Source organism: Aquarana catesbeiana, linkage group LG06 (assembly GCF_042186555.1).
Source record: "Aquarana catesbeiana isolate 2022-GZ linkage group LG06, ASM4218655v1, whole genome shotgun sequence".
Lineage (NCBI taxonomy): Eukaryota > Metazoa > Chordata > Amphibia > Anura > Ranidae > Aquarana > Aquarana catesbeiana.
Genome location: NC_133329.1, coordinates 31,531,642 through 31,554,314, shown reverse-complemented (window position 1 = coordinate 31,554,314; position 22,673 = coordinate 31,531,642). Strand labels below are relative to the sequence as shown.

The following is a 22,673-nucleotide window of genomic DNA, read 5'->3' as shown; positions in this document are numbered from 1 at the left end:
TACAATTAAAAAGAGAAAAAGAAAAACAATAACTAAAGCAAAAAATCAAGAATTTGAAAATATTCCAAAGACAAAATTGCAAAGAAAAAAGAAAAAGCATTATTAAACTAAATAGAATAAATAATGGTGATAGTAACCATAATGTTAAATAATAATGTTAAATGTGTAATCCAATTGAAAAATATTGACATACTCTAAAAATCATCACTTCCTTATCCCATATATTAAGAACCAGCATGTGTAATCTCAAGAAACAATGTATATACTCTCAATAAACCCCAGGGGGATGTGTGAATACACCTCCCCTCCACATACCATAGGGATAGATCAAACATCCAGCCAGAGCCGGAGGGAGGTGTCTCAACCAATTATTCATAGAAGTGGCTAACATCCCACTCAAACTTGAGCCCACCAGGAATGCAGGTCTGGAGATGGAATATCTCGAACACCTCCCACTGGCACAATAGCTGGAAGGCATCACCACCTCTCTTGGGGACTCTAACCTTATCAACCACCTGGACCCGTATCGCTGACTTACTCTGCATGGACGCTATTGAAAGATCACTGTGCATTTTCTCAGTTAATGGAAATCCTTCTCTCAATGGACAAGATGGAGAGCATGGCATCAATCCCCCACCAGCAGGAGCAACTCTCCACCTTGTCCAATCAGTGAGCATTTGTTAAGAAAATGCTAGAGGAGATTTCAGGAGTAGCGGTGTAGTAGTGGTGCCTGCTACAGTGATTTCCAGCTTCTAGAGGGATCCCGCAGGTATGGTATATACTAGAGCTGCACGATTCTGGCCAAAATGAGAATCACAATTTTTTTGCTTAGAATAAAAAGATCACGATTCTCTCACGATTCTCGCAACGTAATTTTTTTTTTTTTAGGTGAGAGAGATAGAGAGAGATTGATAGATAGAGATTGATAGAGAGATTGATTGATTGATTGATTGAGAGATTGATTGATAGCGATTGATTGAGAGATTGATTGAGAGCGATTGATTAAGAGTGATTGATTAGGAGAGATTGATTGAGAGAGATTGATTGATTGAGAGAGAGATTGATTGAGAGCAATTGATTGAGAGTGATTGATTGAGAGCAATTGATTGAGAATGAGAGAGAGAGAGAGAGAGAGAGAGAGAGAGAGAGAGAGAGAGAGAGAGAGATTAATTCAGAGAGATTGACTAATTGAGAGATTGAGAGATTGAATGAGAGAGAGAGATTGATTGATTGAGACTCTCAATCAATCAATCTCTCTCTCAATCAATCTCTCAATTAATCAATCTCTCTGAATTAATCTATCTCTCTCTCTCAATCACTCTCTCTCAATCAATCACTCTCAATTTGAGAGTGATTGATTGAGAGAGAGGGTGTTTGAGAGAGAGAGAGATTAATTCAGAGAGATTGATTAATTGAGAGATTGATTAAGTGAGACTTGATTGAAAGATTAAGATTAAAAAGCATTTGCTGATTCTAAAAAAAAAAAGAAAAGAAGTATAGCAGCTCACATTTTGTCAGTGCTGCAGCCTGCAGCTGCTGTCACGATTCTGCTGGCGCACTGCCCCCGAGACCTCTGGGAAGAAGAAACATACTTACCCAACCAATCACATTCTTCTTTGCTGAGTGACGACAGACATTTCATGCTGGCTCCAACGGCTTCCCCTCCGCTCCAAAACAGGGAAACGGCCAGAATCCCGGCGACACCATTGATCGGTGCAAGGCGCGTTTTTCAGCTCGCGTTCTTACGACAAATAGCTTAATGGTCAAAATCGCTCAAATCCGGAGTTGCGATCGTGGAGGGCAGCTCTAGTATATACATAGTTACATTGGTACAAGCTGGAAAATGGTATGTACTTATGTAACAATATCCATACCTGGAATTCTTCTTTATATTTATTTTTATCTTTATGGTAATTTCTCTCCCACCATACTCTCATAAGTATATTACCTGATTTATGCATGTAGCCTGTACAAATTCTGGTTTTATTGCTCCTTCACCAACACATGGCTTACATGCACTATTTGCTGATTAATTACTTTATTTTAATGAAGTTCAACTTCTTTTCTTATCTCCACACAGTCCGCCATGTTCTCTCTGTGGAAAACCTTTCAGTGTGCGGCTCTCCTGTGGTCTCCTCCAATCGCATAGTTGGAGGTACAGATGCTTTGGATGGGGAATGGCCTTGGCAGGTCAGTCTGCAGTATGCTAATATACATATCTGTGGGGGCTCCCTAATCTCACCACAATGGGTGCTGAGTGCAGCACATTGCTTCGAAGAGTAAGTATGTCTCCTTTCTCTTCTCTTCCCCTTCCCCTCTTTGTTTATGTGCACCCATCAACAAAGAAGGTTGCCCTTGCTGACCTCATGCTGATGTCAATGCTTTTTTAAATGTGCTTTTAATAAGTCCACAGTAGACATGCGAAGAACGAAAAAATGTAGTTTTGATTCGTTATTTACATAAATTAATTTAGTTAAATTAGTTTAATTCGTTTAATTCGTTTTCGGAATTTGTTTCGTTTTCAAATCGATTTGAAAAGTTTTCAAATAAATTTCGAATAGTTTTTGAATTCCAAAAATTTTCGATTTTCGAAAAGTTTTCGAATAGTTTTCCAATTCAAACAGTTTTCCATTTTCCAAAGAGAATAAAATAGAATGGGAAATAAAGGAATAGAATAGAAAAAAAATATTTTTATATTCTATTTCTTTATTTTCTATTCTATTTTATTATCTTTGGAAATTGGAAAATTATTTGAAAAGTTTTCCAGTTTGAATTTGAAAACGATTTGAAACTGATTAGAATTCAAATTTCCTCCAACTTTTTTTTTCGTTATTTCGGATTCATTTAAATTTGGTACAAACACACCCAACAAACCAAGTTTAGCGCTGTCCCCACTATACCTATTCCAACAGTAAACAGTCTGTATGTATATTCCTTGCTTAAGGTGTTGCACCTCTCCCAAAGGTCCACTGGGTGGTAGACATGATTCTGAAGATATATAAAGACAAGAGAGAGAGCTATAATGATAACACACTAGGGCTGGCGTGTGCTCTCTCTTGTCTTTATATATTTAAATTTGGTACTATTCCAATTTGGAAATTCGGATACATCTGAGTTTCGGAAAAACAAAAATGTGTCCAAATTTTAATTCGGAACGAAAAGAACCGCACATGTCTAGTCCACAGTTTAGTTACTATTGTAACATTTCCAATGCCTATTTTACATGCTTCACCTGCCAATATTGTCATGCATAAATGGATCAGAAGATTGGAGCGCAACACCGAAATGTTGAAGACCAAAATAAGGCTTTAATGATACACTCAATGTGTGTCTGTGAATGAACACAATAAAATCAACAATGACAACCTCAATGCGTGTCTGTGAGTGAACACAATAACCACATGAAATTAACAAACGGAATGAATGGCAAAATGGCAATATAACAATACCATGTGCTATAAGTTTCGTGATAGGGTGATAAAATATAGGTGAAGAAAGTCCATAATTAGGTATGTGGATTCCCTTTAGGGAGAGCTCACTCATCAAACAATGGCAGACCCTAAGCTTGAAAGTCTGAGAAAGTAAACATACACAGTCATGGAAAAAGTAAAATACTGCGCTAACAATCATAAAAATGTGTGAGCTGCGACTAAAGTGTTATACAGCACAATCAAATATAAAATAGTAAAAAAAGTCGCGCTAATGGTGTGATACAAGCAGCAAATAAATGCCGTAAGAACTTATACCAAAATATAAGTAAAAATATAAGCAATAATCAATATATACAATGAATGGGTGATAATCAATATTGTGAAACAGATTAGAAACGTAAATGATGTCCATAAAATCTGTGCCCAATGAACAGTGATTCGTTACAGTCCATATGTTGTGTAAACCAAACGGGAAAAAAGAAAAAAAAGACCAAAAAGAAGAATGTCCCCAAGTGACAGGTGAAAAAATGCTAGTAATAATCTTGCTGCAGTGAATGGGGTGCGTAGATGAAACCTCCACCTTCAAAAAACTGCTGCCTCTTACCAGAGAGCGTTGGTCCCTTAATTATAGGAGACCTCACTAGGCAGGCGGCTGTAACCCCAGCCAGGGATCTCAGAGACAGGCACTGGGTGTCATCCGGTCCACAGGAACCCTCTCCACAGACCGCAGCAGGATGGATTGGATGTATCAGCGTGAAAGAGATAAATAGCTCCACATGGCGTAAAATCCTCACATTTATTGAGTAAATAAAGCAATAAAATACACTTACAAACAGCGGTTGCAAGAAAGCATATAGAGAAAGCCAGCCGGCTTAGACTTAGGGAGCATGTAAACAGGATTAGAAAAGGGTATAAACATCATGGTCTTTCCAACCATTTTAGGCTGTTTCATAAGAGGGATCCAAGTGTGCTCACGTTCTGTGGAATCGACAGGGTTGAAGAACACTGGCGAGGCTCTAATCTTAAAAGAGCTATTTCCCAGAACGAGACCCAATGGATCCATAGACTCCTTACTTTGAGCCCTTATGGCCTTAATATTGCATTGGATCTCAATTGCTTTTTATCTAATTGGTAATCTTTCTGTATTCTCTTCCATCAGTTTCAATTTCATTTTATTTTATTTACTGTTTTATTTCATTTTTTATTTTTCATTTTTATTAATTTTTTTATTATTATTTTTATTTTTTATTTTCATTTTCATTTTCATGTTCATTTTTATTTTTATTTCTATATTTTTATTTTTTTATTTTTAAATATATTTTTTATTTAAATTTATTTTCATTAAAATGAATTGATTATATTTCTGAGACCTATTAGGATTTTTATGATACAATTATTTTATTGCAGTTTTATATACATATTTTTTAAATATGTTTTTAAATGTCTAGATTTTTCTTATCCTACGAGAAGAACGTTGTGTTTTTGTTGTTTTGTCAATAAAGTTTATATTTTGAGCTAAAACAGGATATGATGAATCAGGAGGGAGTGGGAGACTTACAACTATTGGCCGTGATTGGCTATTATGTTCCCCTCCTTGGGAGGAGTTTACCTGGTATTTGGCATAAATTCGAGCACTTGTGAGCCGGATGTGATGCCTTGGATGACGCCCTGGAGGAGGGCCGAAACGCGTCGACGTAATATCCGGCTCGCGACACAACCAGTAATGCTATTTCCTGCCTCCATGGAGCGCACGCCATCCGAGCGGCGATCGCAGAAGTCTTCTCTGAATGCCTGTTTGTGCCTTACAGTTTGTAAGTAGTGCTGTAGTGCGCGCTTTTTAGATTCTCCAGCGGTATTTCACCATGTTATCCTTTCTTTGTTTTTTTGGTGGAAAGTGATATCCCTCTTACCTTCGAGCATTCAATTGACTTGCAACATTTCAGCATTCATCTGATTCATCCTCAGAACTGCAACATTCCAGGTGACTGTGTATGTTTACTTTCTCAGACTTTCAAGCTGAGGGTCTGCCATTGTTTGATGAGTGAGGTCTCCCTAAAGGAAATCCACATACCTAATCGAGGACTTTTTTCACCTATATTTTATCACCCTATCACAGAACTTATAGCACATGGTATTGTTATATTGCCATTTTGCCATTCATTCCTTTTGTTAATTTCATGTGGTTATTGTGTTCACTCACAGACACGCATTGAGGTTGTCATTATTGATTTTATTGTGTTCATTCACAGACACACATTGAGTGTATCATTATTGACCTATTATTTAGTTGCTAGCGCCGCATACTTTCGTATATCACATGTTGAAGTTTTTGCACTTTTCATGCAGCAGCTGCAACAGTTTTCACTTTATTGACACTTTTTTCAGTATTTACTTCAGCGCCAGTTTTTTTTTATCATACACAAAATAAGGCTATTCCAAACATGTAACAACAACGCATTTCAGGAGCCACACTTCGCCACCTTCATCAGGACTCAAGAAAATGGCTGATAAGGACTTAAACATTAAAAAAAAAATCTTAATGTCAAAAGTAGCGTGGTATCGCTTAGCAGCTGGTGATCTACACCAAGCTTCTTTTGATATTTAGAATTTATTTGCTGTCCAAGTCCATTTTCTTAAGCCCTGATGAAGGCAAGGGGGAGGGGTAAAATGTGTCCCCCGAAACATGTTGGATGTTACAAATTTGGAATAAAACCTTATTTTGGAATGATACATTTTGATGTGGTGCTCCAAACTTCTGATCCAATGATTGCATAGAGAGAGAGAGAGCGAAAGACATTGATTTGTAGATTATACCCATTGGCTGTATTCTATGCCTGTTGGCTGTATTCTATGCCTATTGGCTGTATTCTTTGCCTTTGCTTGAAATCTGGTTGGGTGAGACAGAGAGTCTCAGTCATTGTGTGAAATTATTGTGTGGCATGGATTTATTGATATCCCCGGCTTGGCTTTGACATATGACCATCATATCAGTACTAACCTGATGTTCACATGGCTTTATTTGAAAACAAAACCATGTGGGTTATTGGTTACCTGTTCATAAAGCCAGGAATTAGTTTTCTTAGGCTCCATTCACATCTGAGCGATCAGCAGAAATAGCTGCTGCAGCTCGTTTTTTATTAGCTTTTTATTTTTTTTTTTTTAGTAAAGCGTTTTTGGAGCGGCACAGTTTATTTAAATGGGCCTCCATTCAAGCTCCAAAGACGCTCATGTACCAAATCTTGGCACAGAGGAGCATTTGCGGTTGCGATTTTTGGCACTGTTGTGTTTTGCCTCGATTCTGGAATTGCGGGTAGAATGGTGACAATTACACCTGTGATCCAGATTGCTCAGGTGTGTACGGGGCATAAGTGTTAAACCCCTGCTGGGTTCCTAAAAATGTCTGGTGCTCCATTAAAGAGATTATCCCTTACTGCCTGTCCTGTTGACAACATTTTACCAGTCAGGAAGTGAAGGGAACCAACAGCAACACAGACAATAGTTTCCTTAGTACAGAAGACGAGAGCTAGAACCTCTGACAGATTTTTATTTCTGCTTGAATATCTTTCCTTACTTCCTGTCTGGTAAAACCCTTGTCAGCTGGATGGAAAGTAAGGGGGATTCTCTCCAGATTGCAATAAAACTAGATAGACATTCCAATCCTTATTCTTTATATCCAACACTTAGATAAAAAGTTTTTGGCCTGACATATGCTTTTACTACAGAATAGAGATGGGCCGAACACTCCCCAGTTCGGTTCTCGCCACAACTCTCAAACATCGCAAAAGTTCGGACCCAAACTGGTGCAAGTTATTGGCCATAAAAAGGGACATGTACCAAAGCAAGAAAAAACTCTTAAAAAAGGTTGTTTTTAAAGGAGCAGTGATTTTAATGATGCTCAAAGTGAAACAATAAAAATGAAAAATGACTTTAAATATAGAGCCTGGGGGGGGGGTCCCCTTGGTCTGCCTGTAAAGTGGCACATCTGTACCATGTATAGAACCTGCTGCAGCAAAACTGTCATTTTTAAAGAAAAAATTGACATTTAAATTGATTTTATTACTTTAGTATTACTTTATTTACTATATTCACACTATACTAACACTACACTAACACTCTACACTCACAATCACAGTAAGTTAACACAATAACTCGCTAGTAGCAAACTGAGCCCTCCTCTATCTCCATTCCAACAACACACTGCAAAAGCTTCCTATGGGAAGGACACCTTTTAATAATGTGGGGTGGAACTATGAGCACTAAGCCGTGATTGGACAGAGTCATGATCAATTTGTCCAATCAGGGCTCTGAAAGTGCTCTGTGCCTTAATTGGCAAAGCCTTGCAGCAGTCTGGTGCAAGGCTTCACCCAATTAGGGCCCTAGAATGCACTGTGCAGCGCGCATTGTGGGGCACTCAGTGGGCTAACATCCCGCCAAGTGCCCCGCAAATTTAGGTGTTCGCCGAACGGGCGATGTTTGGGCCAAACTTTTGCTCATCCAACTATAGTACAGAATGAATCTTATCACCAAAGTTAAAGTGGGCGTAATCTCTGACTTTTACCTATAGGTAAGCCTATAATAAGGCTTACCTATACAGTAGATACTGTAAAATATCTCCTAAACATGCACCCTTTAGGAGATATTTACTGTATATGCAGCCAGTGACATCACCGTTCCTTCAGAGTCCTGTGCTGTAAACGGTAGGCTCCAACGTGCATGCGCGGGAGTGACGTCATCACGGCTCCAGCCAGTCACACCGCCGGAGTAAGCGAACCCGGAAGGAAAATCAGGTGAAAATGGGAGCACCTGCAGTGGTGACACTGGAAGGCTTTGTTTTTAGGTAAGTTTAACATAATGTGCTAGTATGCGATGCATACTAGCACATTATGACATCACCTTGCAGGATAGAAAAACAAAAAACACCCGGCGGTTTACTACCGCTTTAAGGTTTCTGACAGGGCTAAAAGGGGCTTTCCTACTCCTCATGAGCTCATTAAAGCCCATAGCACTATTGAAAACTACCTTTCTTATTTACTTCCTCTATCGACTACAATGCATTGCACCAAATATGTAAAATTTTGGTTAAATGGATACATTTGCAGAAATGTTGGTAAAATAATAACTTCAAGTTTTTCTCATCATTATATAGCATGATGATGCCTGTTATTAAACCATATTCTCATGGAGCAATAGCTGGGTGTAGGATGCCTTTGAGGGATCTCGGGGAGGTTCCAACAAAACAGCCAAATGCATCATCATTTTTCCCATTGTTCTCAAGAAACATTTGCCGATTGCATCTTTAACTTATGATCCAAAGATGTGTGCTTGGCAGAGAAATCTAATAAATTAAACTGTTTTTGAACAATAGACGCGGGATCTGCCCACCTCTTCAGACGCAGGCTGACTGTTTCGCCTGAAGGGGCAAAATAAGAAGACGGCTACTTTGTTTGATGGGAAGCTACTTGTAGGCCTCATGTTAAAGGGAAATCTAACATCAAAAATAAAAATGGTACATTTGGTTTCCATCCACATTGTTTCTTTTTTGTTTACTTATTATTTATTTATTATTTATTTTAAATATGTAAAAAAGAGAAATAAAATATACGAGGGGTCTTTAAAAAGTTTCAACACTTTCTTTATATCCTATATGGAGTACATCGGATTGTAGTGACACACATGTAATGTTGGGATATATTTCCAAATGACATTAGAACGTGTATTTGTATAACTTTTTATGTTATTCAGGGATAATTATCCTAAATTTTTATATTTTCTCTTAATAAAATATATCTTTTTAAGAATGTATTTTTTTCTCTGTTCAAACTGGTACTGCGGTAGTCCATCTCCTTTTTCCCCCGTTCCCCCTTTTTTAGTGACCTGTCGGTGAACAGGTTTTCCTTATCCCAATTTCTTAAACTCATTTTGGATGATGGTACCATCTTATATTATCTATGAGGCTATAGCTTTATTGACTTTTTTATGTCTAATAGAGTTAAAAAAGTGTGGAAACTTTTTGAAGAACTCTCGTGGATGGATCATAACCACGCATACAATGTTATCTTTATTTGTGCTAATATTTCAATGCTATATATTTGCTGTTTCAAAAATTGGTTTCACTCTGCTTGTAAAGTGGTCCAGTGGACAATATGAAAAGTATGAACTCTCCCCTGGAAGTATGCCTTTACTTGATGATGACATGTGCAGTTTGATTTTGTTCCAAATAATTTTTTTTTCGGCAAAGTTCGAAAAATTCGTTAATTTGTAAATATTCAAATTAACGAAAATCCGTTTCATTCATTTTTCCAAAAATTCAAAAATTCAAAAAGTCGAAAATTTGTAAATACGTAAATCCAAAAATTAGAAAATCCGAGGATTAGATAATGTAAAAATCCGAAAATAAGAATGAAAATCTGAAAATTCAAAAGAACGAAAATCCAAAAAAAAGGATGAAAATTTGAAATAATAACTAAATAACTAATAATAATAACTATTACTAACTATTAGATTATAGGTATTGGAATTTCCTTTCAAATTTGGCTGTTAGTGAATGTAACAAATACAAATTGATCCGAACTTACAAATTATCCGAAATAATGAATGCTGCATCTAAACAAATGGAATGTAAGGGATTAATAATAATAAATAATAATAAAACTTTTTATTATTGTTATGTATCATTATTAATTCCTTACGTTCCATTAATTTAGATGCAGTATTCGTTATTTGTAATTTGTAACTTCGTATAAATTTATATTCGTTATGTTCATAAACAGCCAAATTTGAAAGGAAATTTCAATACCTATAATTTAATAGTTAGTTATTAGTTAGTTAGTTATTATTTCTGATTTTCGAATTTACCAATTTACCAATTTTTGAACTTACAAATTTACGAATACCGCATCTAAACGAATGGAACATAACAAATTAAAATTTTTCCATAGGTACGAATTTATTTGAAATAACAAATTTTGATCATAACGAATGACCCGAAAAAGGGAAAAAAAAACAAAAAACGAATGAAACGAAAGCAAACACATTTTTCGGCAGTGCACATGTCTATTATGTGGTGCACAGCCCTGAGTTTGTGTCACATCATTCTGAAGAAGATACCCTCATTTAATATTTACCAAGTCCATATAATAGTACCTGCAAGATGAATGACAGGTCATCGGCAAACATAACTGGTCTATTAGTCCAATCTATGGGGCCCCAGGTTCTAGGGATATTTAGAGAAAAATCCTGTAGGACCTAGGATGGATGGTAAAAGTGTAGCAAAATGTATGCAGAAGCATCCTTTTTCTAGCAGTTTTTAATACCTTATGATTACATGACTGCATTGCAGCATAAAAATGGTCATTAATTGGTTTGTGGTACTGAAAAAAATAGACTCAAAAAGGAATGTAGGAGCAGATGCCTTACTTATTTTCAGTGGTGGCCGCTTCATTAAGGGCGCAGGGGCACCGCCGCCTCAATCATGTATCTGGCCCCTAATCTACATGCGGGGCACCATGCCATGGATTCCAATGGAAGGGGTGTTTTTTTTAAGCATGTGATTAGAGCCAGAGGCTCTAATAGGCTTCAAAAAAAGGGTGGGCTCGGGCGCCCCCAGCACACCCACTTGTGTGACAAATAAATATTTGCTATTGTCACACTGATCCTCCTCCTGGCCAATCGGGAAGCCCCTATTGGCCAGGGAGTCTTGGGACTCCTTGGCCAATTGTGTCTCAGGACACACCTCCTGTTCTTGTGTGGCCGGGAGGAGAATGTCCTATTGTGTGCTTGCGGGAGCGGCCCTGGCTCTTCCTTTCCTCTACTCCATAAGGAAAGCCAGCATTCACAGTGTCTAATGCAGGCTTTCACAACCTTTTAACCCTAGAGGAACCCCAAAAATATTTTTTATGTCTCAAGGAACCCTTACTAAAACCAAATCATCAGGGCTCAATAGGAACAATGCTCCTTATATTGGTGGTCAATAGGAAGAATGTCCCCCCTTAAAGTGGTGTTCAGAATGCCAACCTTAAAGACAGCTAAAAAGAAGATATTTGGTGTCATGCTGCTGGCTTTGCTAAGTGGTTCTGAACCTTGAACTCTATAGACATCATCAAATAGGTGGTTCATCAGCCACAGCTCAGGGAACCCCTAGCAACCTCTGGAGGAACCCCAGGGTTTCACAGAACCCTGGTTGAGAAAGGCTGGTCTAGTGTCTCCCCACGGGGGGTTGCATGGCGGGTGATCATCGCTGTTCATCTCCCGTGGCGGGGGCGTGGCGGGTCATCACTGCTGTTTCTCTCCTGCGCTGAGAGGGGTTCCAGGTGATCGCCACCGTTCGTCTCTGGGGGGGTGGATTGTTAGTTTGTGTCGCCCCCCAAATTTTGAGCACCAGCCACCACTGCTTGTTTTCTCTCTCCTGGAAGTGTGCCTTTATTTGATGATGTATTGCTCACCCTAAGGTGGTGTCACATCATTCTGATGTACAGAGGTTGGAAATAAAAATATGGAAACACTTCAAGATTTGCAGGTGTAAAAGTGATGTTTTGCATTGGAAACAGAAGTGATGTAACATTCTTTTGCTTCCGCTGTGTGATGAGACACCGAGCTAACAGGTGGAAAGAGGATAAATTGTTGGTGCCACTCAGCTGGTGCCTCTGTGACTGAAGTTGCCATTTTATTTGCCCGTGTTGTTTCTGGGAAAACATATTCTGATAAGCAAAAGACATGGTCAACTGACCGAGGACATGGTCAACTGATCAAAAGAGACAAAAGGACTTTGTGCAGGATCGTGACCTGGATTTTTGCATGAAGAGTGGTATCATATTCCATTATCCACCATCCAAGACTCATATTTGTCAATTCCCAGGAGAATTCAGGCCATCATGGATGCCAAAGGCGGTCCAACACCATATTGGGTAACAATTTTGTTCTTTTACCATACTTTTTATACCCAAGTCCATATAATAACACCTATGCCCTGTACACACGACCTTCAGAATAAACTCTGAAGTTTTGCTGTCAGAATAAACTCTGAAGTTTTTTACGACGGAGTTCCGATGGGATTCCGCTCAAGCTGTCTTGCATACACACGATCACACCAAATTCCGACCGTCCAGAATGCAGTGACGTAAAACACGTACGATGGGACTAGAAAATGGAAGTTCAATAGCCAGTAGCCAATAGCTTCCATCTCATACTTGCTTCAGAGCATGTGTCGCTTTTGGTGCGTCGGAACAGCATACAGATGAGCGGTTTTTCCGATAGTAATTTGTTCCGTCGGAAAAATATAGAACATGTTCTCTATCTAAGTCCGTCTGGATTTTGGATGGAAAAAGTCCGATGGGGCATACACACAGTCAGAATATACAATGAAAAGCTCCCATCGGACTCTTTCTGTCAGAAATTCCGCTCGTGTGTACATGGTACTACAGTACATTATGAATGATGGGTCAGCAACAGGAAACACCGGTCTATCAGTCCAATCCATGGGGCCCCAGGATCTGGGGGCATTTAGAGAAAAATCATTTAGGACCTAGGATGGTAGAGCTGTAGAGAAATGTATTCAAGACAACCTGTTTCTAGCAGTTTTGATCTCCCATGATTACATGACTGTGTTGCAGCATAGAAATGATCATTTATGGTTCATGGCACTGAAGAAATTGATTCAAAGAGTAATAGAAGAGCAGATACCTTCCTTGATTTCAGTGCCAGTCTGAAGTGTAAACACAGCAGGTGTATAGAAAATAAAGCAATGTCCACACCGGCCTGGGTCTGTGAAGTCAGCTCTCAGAACTCCAGGAAAGAAAAGGCAGAAGTATATTTTAAAAATGTGATTCTTTTCTGATTGTAGTAAAAAAAATGGCAATAGATCTAAGCATATTAATTATATTTGGGTGTGTGTAGAGGAAGGGTGTGCTTGTATGGATTTCAGAAGGATCTTTATTTTGGTATAGTGGTGATATTTGTACAGTAGATGGCGCCTTAGTGATGATCTATCCTTGTCTCTTTGTAGGCCTTTCGAAGTAACACTTTTAAAAGTGTATCTCGGCCCCTACAAGCTGTTTGTGTCTATTCCCAGCAAATCCGTCAATGCAGAATCTTTCATTGTTAATGAGAACTATACAAAGATTGGAGACATTGGGGACATCGCTCTGGTAAAGTTGGCACACCCAGTCACCTATGATAAATACATCATGCCGATCTGCCTGCCATCTTCTCCTGTCACCTTCCCCTGTGGCATGGAGTGCTGGGTGACCGGCTGGGGGACAACATCTTACCATGGTAGGTCCACAACAATGTAATCTTTCACATCTTTGTTATTCACAAACAATATTTAACTACAGTAGCTTCAATTGTATTGTCTTCTTCTTCTCCTCTGCTGCTGATAACCAATGGCATTTTATAAAAATGAACTGTAGAATTTAAATGAAGAAGGCATTCTAAAATAGGAAAATAGTTAAACTAAGAAAGGGGAGACTTGAGAAAGAAGACAGTTGCTGGAAGAACGTGCTAGACTGCAGGGACTGGTAACTACCTTGGGTTTAAAAGTCAACAGCCACAGTATTTGTAGCTGCTGAATTTTATTTTTTAATTTTTTAAAAAAAAAGGTCCAGCTCCTTTTTAAGATTCCAGAGGCCTGCAAGAGACCAAGATTGGGATAAGTAAGTAAACTATATGGGAAAAGGATTTGAACAGCTTTTATTGGATGCTGTCAGGGTTACAAAAATGAGGGATGGCCTATGTCTTCTATTTCCCCTCCATTCCAGTGTCTGTTCAGCTTTCGACACTTCCAAGAACGAAGCAATAAATGGTTTAATCTTTTGACTATTAGGTCAATGCTGTGTCTGGTAATGTTGTAGGATTGTAGGATGGAACAAGTGACAGCAAACACAGGCATCCACTACTTCCAGAAGTATTAAATGCCAAAGAGTCTTTTGAAGCCTACAGCGCTGGATCAGAGAGGGGTAGGAGACATGGACTGCCAGAGAGGTGAGTAGTTCTTCTATTGCAGGTCACTACATTACAGGATCACTTTAAATTACCATTAGCTGTATTTCCAATTATCGTTACAAATTTATTGCAAGCATCTTTCAGAAGTACCACCCATGAGATATTCCATAGTACAGGACGTATCTAAGCCTGAGAGAGCATGGACAGTCAAAGACCAGTGAAATTGTCCACTTCCATAGATTTTCCACTTTGTCTCTTTCATTAATTATTAACCACTCTCTCCACCCAAGCCCCCAAGAGCCTGCCCGATCTTTAGATGTTTACAGTACTTGTGTCATACAGATTATCATATTCTTGCTGTTCATGTTCCCCAGGGGATTCACCTATAGATGGGATCCTCCAGAAAGTGATGACTCCACTCATCGACTACAAAACTTGTGACCTGATGTATCACGTGAACAGCAATGACAACAACAATACAGTTATTATCCAAGATGAAAAGATATGTTCTGGCTACAGAAATGGGCTGAAGGATGCATGTCAGGTGGGTGACACCTAAAGGGACTCAGGTTGTAGGATTTTGCATGACTGGGTGATGTACTGAGCAGTTCTTACAATTAGTGCAGACTGCTTGCATTCTGGGCATTTCATCCTTGGGTCAATACTATTGCTCAATGCATCCTACAGCACCATTTAGCCTCAGCAGCTGTCAGCCTCTCATAGAGTATGACAGGCTGCTGGCAGTGCGCTGAATGGTGTGAATGTTCCTTGCACCTGCACCTAAATGCCAGAGCCTCATGCACTGGGGCTATATACCTTTAGTCTTTTCTGTACTTCATTCACGTAATAAAAGCAGGAGAGAGGGTTAGAGGTTACCCAAAAAAGCAAAATATCATAGAGACCTTCTGGTAGCATTACGGTTATTGGTGGCCCAAAAATTGGCGACTCTTTAACAGCAGCTGTTTGGGGTCATAATATTTTAGTAACAGCCTCCCAAAAACAATTGAAGATCAAAAGCTTCTTGTGTTCTCTGTAGAATTCCTTATGTGATCAGTCATGGGTACCTTAAAATGTTGAATAATGAGATCTCCTGCAAAGTCCTTCTGCAACAGCTTCTCCCAAGTTCCCCAGCACACTTTTCAGCATAGCATAGTAATCTGAAGAAGCTTCATACAGGTAGCTTCCTGACATCTCTAGAGATGCCTCATATAGGTAGCCATCTCTCTAAATTTGTCACAGATATACTCTGTAGCAAGGATACTTGGTACCATCAGACATTAGCACAGTGACTGGTTGAGACAGGTAAATATTCATAACTCATACATTGTTTACTCACACCAATTACTGGAAACAACACCACAGCAGCAGGCAGAAACAATCAGTCTCCTGAGCTTAGGATAAACCACGGAGCACAGAAAACAAAGTTTAGGCTTCTCAAAGCCTAGCTGCAAAAAACACCAAATTTCGAAGACTCGTAAGGCATGGTCCGAACATTAATGCTCCAGAAGAACAGGTTCAATTATGTAGAACATAAGGAAACATAATACAAGAGATCTTTTGTCTGTGTAATAAAATTATCAAAATTTCTCCTCAGTTGGTAGTCATGTTGCTATTTTCCTCCATCCTGTGACATGCCATTTAGATGTTTCCATTGTGCCTTCGTTGGCTGGCAAGAAAACCTACCATCTCAAGGATAGGAGGGGAACATATCCTATATGAGGTCACAGATGGAAATTAAAACCAGAAAGAATTTTAAATTTTTTCCCAGATTCTGCAAAGCTGAAAATAAAAATGTTGAATGGGGTCAGGTTTTAATAAAGAAACCTTGTAGACAAAGTGCAAACATCTGTGAAAATTGGTATCAATTTCCTAGGAATATGCTGAGCTCCTGGCTCAAGCATATCAAACTGGCACTTTTTTGGAGGTACACATGGCCCTCTCACTGCTTCTCTGGTGCCTTCAGCTAGATTAAGAACTTAAATTGAAAGGGGCCTCAAGCTGATATCTATAGACATAATGCATCCCCTTGAAGGTTTATTCAATCATGTTTGGTCCAATGTTTGATTTGGGTTGGCCATGCTCGACCTAGACAGATAGACACCAGTACAGCTGACGATTTTTGATGTTTTCTAGGGTGATTCAGGAGGACCTCTGGTGTGTAAAGTTCATGGCATCTGGTACCAGGTTGGAGTTGTAAGCTGGGGAGAAGAATGTGCAGCTCCCAACCGCCCTGGAGTGTACACCCTGGTGACAGCCTATCAAGCCTGGATCAGCAGACACGTCAATGTGACATTCATCAATGTGACAGAAATTCCTCCACCAACAAACACATGTGGAGGGGACTTCATTAGCAAAAACGAGACTAGTAGTGCAGGAACCACTGCTTATCCAACCAGCACAGTCACAGGCAAGGCCTATGGCCTTTCATGCCATCACTGGATGATCCTGGCCCTAGCTGGACTTCTTCTCACTTATCTTTAACCACAAACTGTCTTCAGAATCAGAAAAGGAACTTTCATTTTCCCATCTGTTTTAAAAACACATAACTTGGGTGATATTGTATCCTATCAACATCATATGTGCCTTATAACGTTCTCATATGTGCCACCATAAGAATAATTTAGTAAGACAGAGCAAAGGGTAATGGCCATGCACAAAGTTTAATAGACTATTGTAAACAGTCAGATATTTGCTTACTTATGCCAGTGGAAAGTTGATTTACTGTATTGCCATGCCCTCCAAAATTATTACGAAATATTACTACGTATGTAATCTATAACCTGTTACTGCCATTTTGTTTAGTGTGCAAGTCCCAAATCATAAAAAGAACTGCATATTAATATTAATTGATCAAGTGGTCCTTCGCCTTTCCCTTCTCATTTAGTTTTTCTTATCCCTGCTTACCTGGTTGTGGATCCTGCACTGATAACATACTCACCCGCCCAGCAGTGTCCTGCTGAGATACTTCTCCCTTCTGCCCCATGCTTGGTCCCACACTGCCATCTTTATCTGTGATGTCATCGGGAAGCTGACGGCTATTCTGGGTTCAGCCGGCGGCTCTTCCAATAACTCACTGCTAGTCCCGCCCCCTCCTCTTTTCTCAATGCAAGCTAATGCCTTCTGGGAAATGTGACGTGCATTTCCTGGGAGGCACAGCGGGCAACTTGCACTTAATTCGCCTAGGCCAGGAGTGTCAAACTCAATTTAATCGTGGGCCACATCAACATTTAGTTGCCCCCAGCTGTATCTGTAAGACTAATGCCCCGTACACACGGTCGGATTTTCCGACGGAAAATGTGTGATAGGACCTTGTTGTCGGAAATTCTGACCGTGTGTGGGCTCCATCACACATTTTCCATCGGATTTTCCGGCACACAAAGTTTGAGAGCAGGCTATAAAATTTTCCGACAACAAAATCCGTTGTCGGAAATTCCGATCGTGTGTACACAAATCCGACGGACAAAGTGCCACGCATGCTCAGAATAAATTAAGAGATGAAAGCTACTGGCCACTGCCCCATTTATAGTCCCGACGTACGTGTTTTACGTCACCGCGTTTAGAACGATCGGCTTTTCCGACAACTTTGTGTGACCGTGTGTATGCAAGACAAGTTTGAGCCAACATCCGTCGGAAAAAATCCTAGGATTTTGTTGTCGGAATGTCCGAACAAAGTCCAACCAAGTGTACGGGGTATAAATGTTCAGAGCACCCACCACCTTTATATCAGATGTCAAGAGCCCCCCCACCATCAGATGTCAAGAGTCCCCGACCCTCCCTTACATCATAGTGCACCCCCATACCTTGTGCTGCTGCTGAAAAGAAGCTGGGGGCAAAACCGGGAAGCAGAAAATGCAGAGTCTGGAGGAGGACCAGAGGAGGGCTGGAATCAGCTGTCGGAGTCTGCTGAATGCTGAGACCAGGGCAGGCGGAAATGAGGGGGTGCTGCGCCTGCACAGATGTGCAGGATCTGTAGAAGGAGTTCTGTCCTCCTCTGTGCTGCTGACTGCTAAGACAAGGTGGGGCGGAGATGGGGGGGATGCCGCACCTGCAGGAGAGGTGTGAAGGTCATATGAAATGGCCTGGAGGGACAGATTTGGCCTGCGGGTTTGATACATGTGGCCTAGGTGAATGACACAAACTAGTGGGCCGGCCAAAACAGTTCGTAAAAAAGAAGGTAAAAGAAAAAAGCCCAATTTAAATAGTAGAGGGGATAAGGATTGCAGTGAAGGGAATGTAAGTAAGAGGGTGAAGGGCTGCTTTAAAAAGTATTCTCACTTCAATATTTTTATTTTTTCATTGTTCCTCTCCCCCAAAGGGAAAAGTACAAGTAGTACTTTGTTCCATGTTTCTACATGCTTTATAAGCCTAGCTACAAGGTCACACAGGGTGCCCCCCCCCCCAGTGGCCATCTGACAATGCAGATAGCAACTAGCACATGGCACAGCTCTAAGCACTTGCCTGAGACAAGCAGTGGCAAGAAGAAAGCATTTCTCTTAGACAAGTGCTTGGAGCCAGAGATACAGTAGGTACCAGCTATTATTGCAGGTATCCTCTTGCTAGCTACGTTGTTGGGCGGTTGCTGGAGTTAAAGTGGGTGGGAAGGTTTCTCTGTGTAAATGTGACAAAGTCTTCTTGATCCTCACTGACTCAGCAGAATGTTTTAGAAGAGGGATAAATGTAATGCCGCGTACACACGAGCAGACTTTTCGACCGGACTGGTCCGGCGGTCTATCCGATGAACTTTCGGTGGACTTCCGATAGACTTTCTGAACAAACGTACTTGCCTACACATGATCACACCAAAGTCCAATGGATTCGTACGTGATGACGTACGACCGGACTATAATAAGGAAGTTAATAGCCAGGAGCCAATAGTTGCCCTACCGTCGGTTTTCATCCGTCGGACTAGCATACAGACGAGCAGACTTTTCGATAGGAACTGGGTCCGGCGGAGTTCCGACGTAAAGATTTGAAACATGTTCCAAATCTAAAGTCCGTCAGATTTTTGACCAAAAAAGTCCATTGCAGGTCCGATGAAGCCCACACACGGTTGAATTGTCTGCCGGACTCGGCAGCATTTGATGGGGCACAGTAGCGGCAATTGATGCGCACACTGGCAGCATTTGATGGGGCACAGTAGCGGCAATTGATGGGCACACTGGCAGCATTTGATGGGGCACAGTAGCAGCAATTGATGGGCACACTGGCAGCTAATGATGGGCACACTGGCATCAATTGATGGGCACAGTAGCGGCAATTGATGGGCACAGTGGCTGCGTTTGATATGCACAGTGGCTGCGTTTGATGGGCACAGTGGTGGTAATTTATGGGTACAGTGGCTGCGTTTGATGGCACAGTGACTGCGTTTGATGGGCACAGTGGCTGCGCTTGATGGGCACAATAGCTGCATTTGATGGGTACAGTGGTGGCACACTCAGTCGTGTATATAGCGGTGTGTGGACAGTGAGGGGAGAGAAGAGGCCGCCAGGGGCCTGGACCTAGTTCGGTTTCACAGTTCTGATTGCCATCAAATGAAGTCCGCCCCATGTGAGCTGAAGTATAGAAAGGAGGATTTTTAAAAGGAATTACTTACCTGTGGACACCATCTTTGACCTAGTTCCAGTGGACCGTGAGGGACATCCATACTAGATAGAGGCTCTACTCTACCCTTGCCTCCATCACTCCACATTTCTGCCCTTGGTGGCACAAAGCTTTACCGATTCTATGCTTACGGCAGTAGAATCCAACCCATCCGGTAAGCGTATTCCATCTTTTCACTTACTTTGAAGACTTCTGAGTACACCGTTGAGAAGCTGAATGTATTGCCACACGGACCACTTACATTGATTGTGGACTTTTGTGTTTTAGCAACACGGCACTTTTGGGACATTATGTGTATGTGCACAGAGATCACTTATACATGTTTTTTTAGCGCTACATTTATTTAATATATGGGTACAGTGGCGGCAATTTATGGGTACAGTGGCTGCGTTTGATGGCACAGTGGCTGCATTTGATGGGCACAGTGGCTGCGTTTGATGGGCACAGTGGCGGCAATTTATGGGTACATTGGCTGCGTTCAATGTCACGGTGGCTGTGTTTGATGGCACAGTGGCTGCGCTTGATGGGTACAGTGGCTGCGTTTGATGGGCACAGTAACTGCGTTTGATGGGCATAGTGGCGGCAATTTATGGGTACAGTGGCTGCAATTTATGGGTACAGTGGCTGCGTTTGATGGCACAATGGCTGCGCTTGATGGGCACAGTAGCTGTGCTTGATGGGCACAGTGGCAGAAATTGATGGGCACAGTAGCTGCATTTGATGGGCACAGTAGCTGCGTTTGATGGGCACAGTGGCTGCAATTGATGGTTTTTTTTTTTTTCAGTTTGTTTGCGCCCCCCCCCCCCCCAAAAAAAATTTTGAGCACCAGCTGCCACTGGTGTCTATGTGTATATATGTATAATGTGTGTGTGTCTATGTGTATGTATACTGTATGTATCATTTGTGCCTACTGCCTCTAAACAGAAGTCGATCTAACAATCCTATGCCCATGAAAAATCCACTTGTTGCCATTCGGAGGCAGCTGAATGGTGAACTGCTGAGCCCGGCCTCGGATCAGGCAGCCAGGGTTTGCCTGTACCTGATATCCTTAAAGTGGTTGTAAAGTCAGAAGGTTTTTTTTTTATCTTAATGCATTCTATGCATTAAGAGAAAAAACCTTCTATGTGCAGCAACCCCCCTAATACTTGTGAGCCCCATCTCAACTCAGCAATGAGAATGAGTGCCCCTTCCATCCGGGACTCTCTCTCTCTCCTGATTAGCTGAGACACCGTTGGCTCAAGCTGCTGTCATCCAAAGTCAGTTAGCCAATGAGAAGGGGGTGAGGTTGAACCAAGGCTCCGTGTCTAAATAGATACAGAGAACTGTGGATCGGCTCGGGTGCCCCTAGCAAGCTGCTTGCTGTGGGGGGCACACAACAGGAGGGAGAGGTCAGGAGCGCCAGCGAGGGACCCCTGAAGAGGAGGATCCGGGCTGCTCTGTGCAAAACCACTACACAGAGCAGGTAAGTATAAAACGTTTGATATTTTTAAAGATAGATAACAGAGACTTTAGCATCACTTTAAATGCTCTTTGCCTGTTTCGGAAAGTTGGGTTAGGTATTTTAAAGGGTTTTACCTCTTTGTGTGTGTTTAGGCTATTGAGGGTGTCATGTACTTTTTATTTCTGGAAAAAAAACATGTTTTTCTTTGGCATGACTAACTATGCATGCAAAATATGAGAACTTTTGTCTCATAAAAGCACGGAACTGAATACATTCTAAAAACCAGTTTGGCTTGTTGAATTTTGGCTGGTTTTGTATTTCCAGGACTAAACTAGAGTCAGACTGAACGCTCCTCTGCCATTCAGGGGAAGCCTTGTATTTTTATCAATAAAAGAAGGGAGGATGATGTCACAATGTTAACCCTGGCCAATCAGAAAATGCCTTAATTTATTGATAAGAGTTTTGTTTTGATATACTGTTTAACTACATCAAAAAAGCTAACATAGATCCCTCTACCAAGTGGTAAAATTCACAACCTTTAAGGTACAATTCTACAGCTCTGCCGGGAAAACTAAAGCCAGGACCCGCCTAAGTCTTCTATCTAAATAAAACAATGGACATATTTTCTCAGTGAGACTGCAGAAAAAATATTCAGTGTAAAAATACTTATTCTTCCTGGTCTGTAACAGTGAAGTGACTTCATTGAACTTAATTTACGTGTTTGCAAAAAAATCTTGTCAAAATTGCCTCTAATTTTGCTGTTCTATGAAATTAGTATATAATAAAGCCCATTTTTTTTTTTTTTTTTGTATTTTCACTCATTTTATTCATTTGTTTTAACTTTAAAAAATGTGTACACTTTTTGTGCTTTTAAAAATGCTTTTTTATTGCCTGTGTAAATAACTTTAATCTGCTTTGTAATAGGAACATTTAATTTAGAAGTTTTTGATTAAGCAGAATTCTCAAAGTTAAAACTAGTATCTTATATTAAAAATAACTGTGGTCAAACTAAAAAAAAAAGCAAAAAAAAAAGCAAAAGAAAAAGTGTTTTAATTTTTTTTAACTGTTTGGCTTGAAATATATATATATATACAGTATCTCACACAAGTGAGTAGTACACCCCTCACATTTTTGTAAATATTTTATTCTATCTTTTAATGTAACAACACTGAAGAAATGACACTTTGCTACAATGTAAAGTAGTGAAAAATGGGATGACAATAATGGCTGTCTGTTGAATTATTTTGAGGGGACAGCAAATT

General features: G+C 40.4%; 1 protein-coding gene across 1 annotated transcript in view; it reads left to right on the top strand.

Moving 5' to 3' along the window:
• LOC141147935 (transmembrane protease serine 9-like) overlaps nt 1-22,216 on the top strand; it is a 70,207-nt gene extending 47,991 nt beyond the window's left edge. The window contains exons 6-9 of the mRNA XM_073635095.1: nt 2,081-2,279; nt 13,432-13,700; nt 14,744-14,913; nt 16,503-22,216. Coding sequence (XP_073491196.1) covers nt 2,081-2,279; nt 13,432-13,700; nt 14,744-14,913; nt 16,503-16,850 — 986 coding nt within the window. The 3' untranslated portion in view covers nt 16,851-22,216. The remainder of the gene's footprint in view (nt 1-2,080; nt 2,280-13,431; nt 13,701-14,743; nt 14,914-16,502) is intronic.
• The last annotated feature ends 457 nt before the right edge of the window (nt 22,217-22,673 follow it).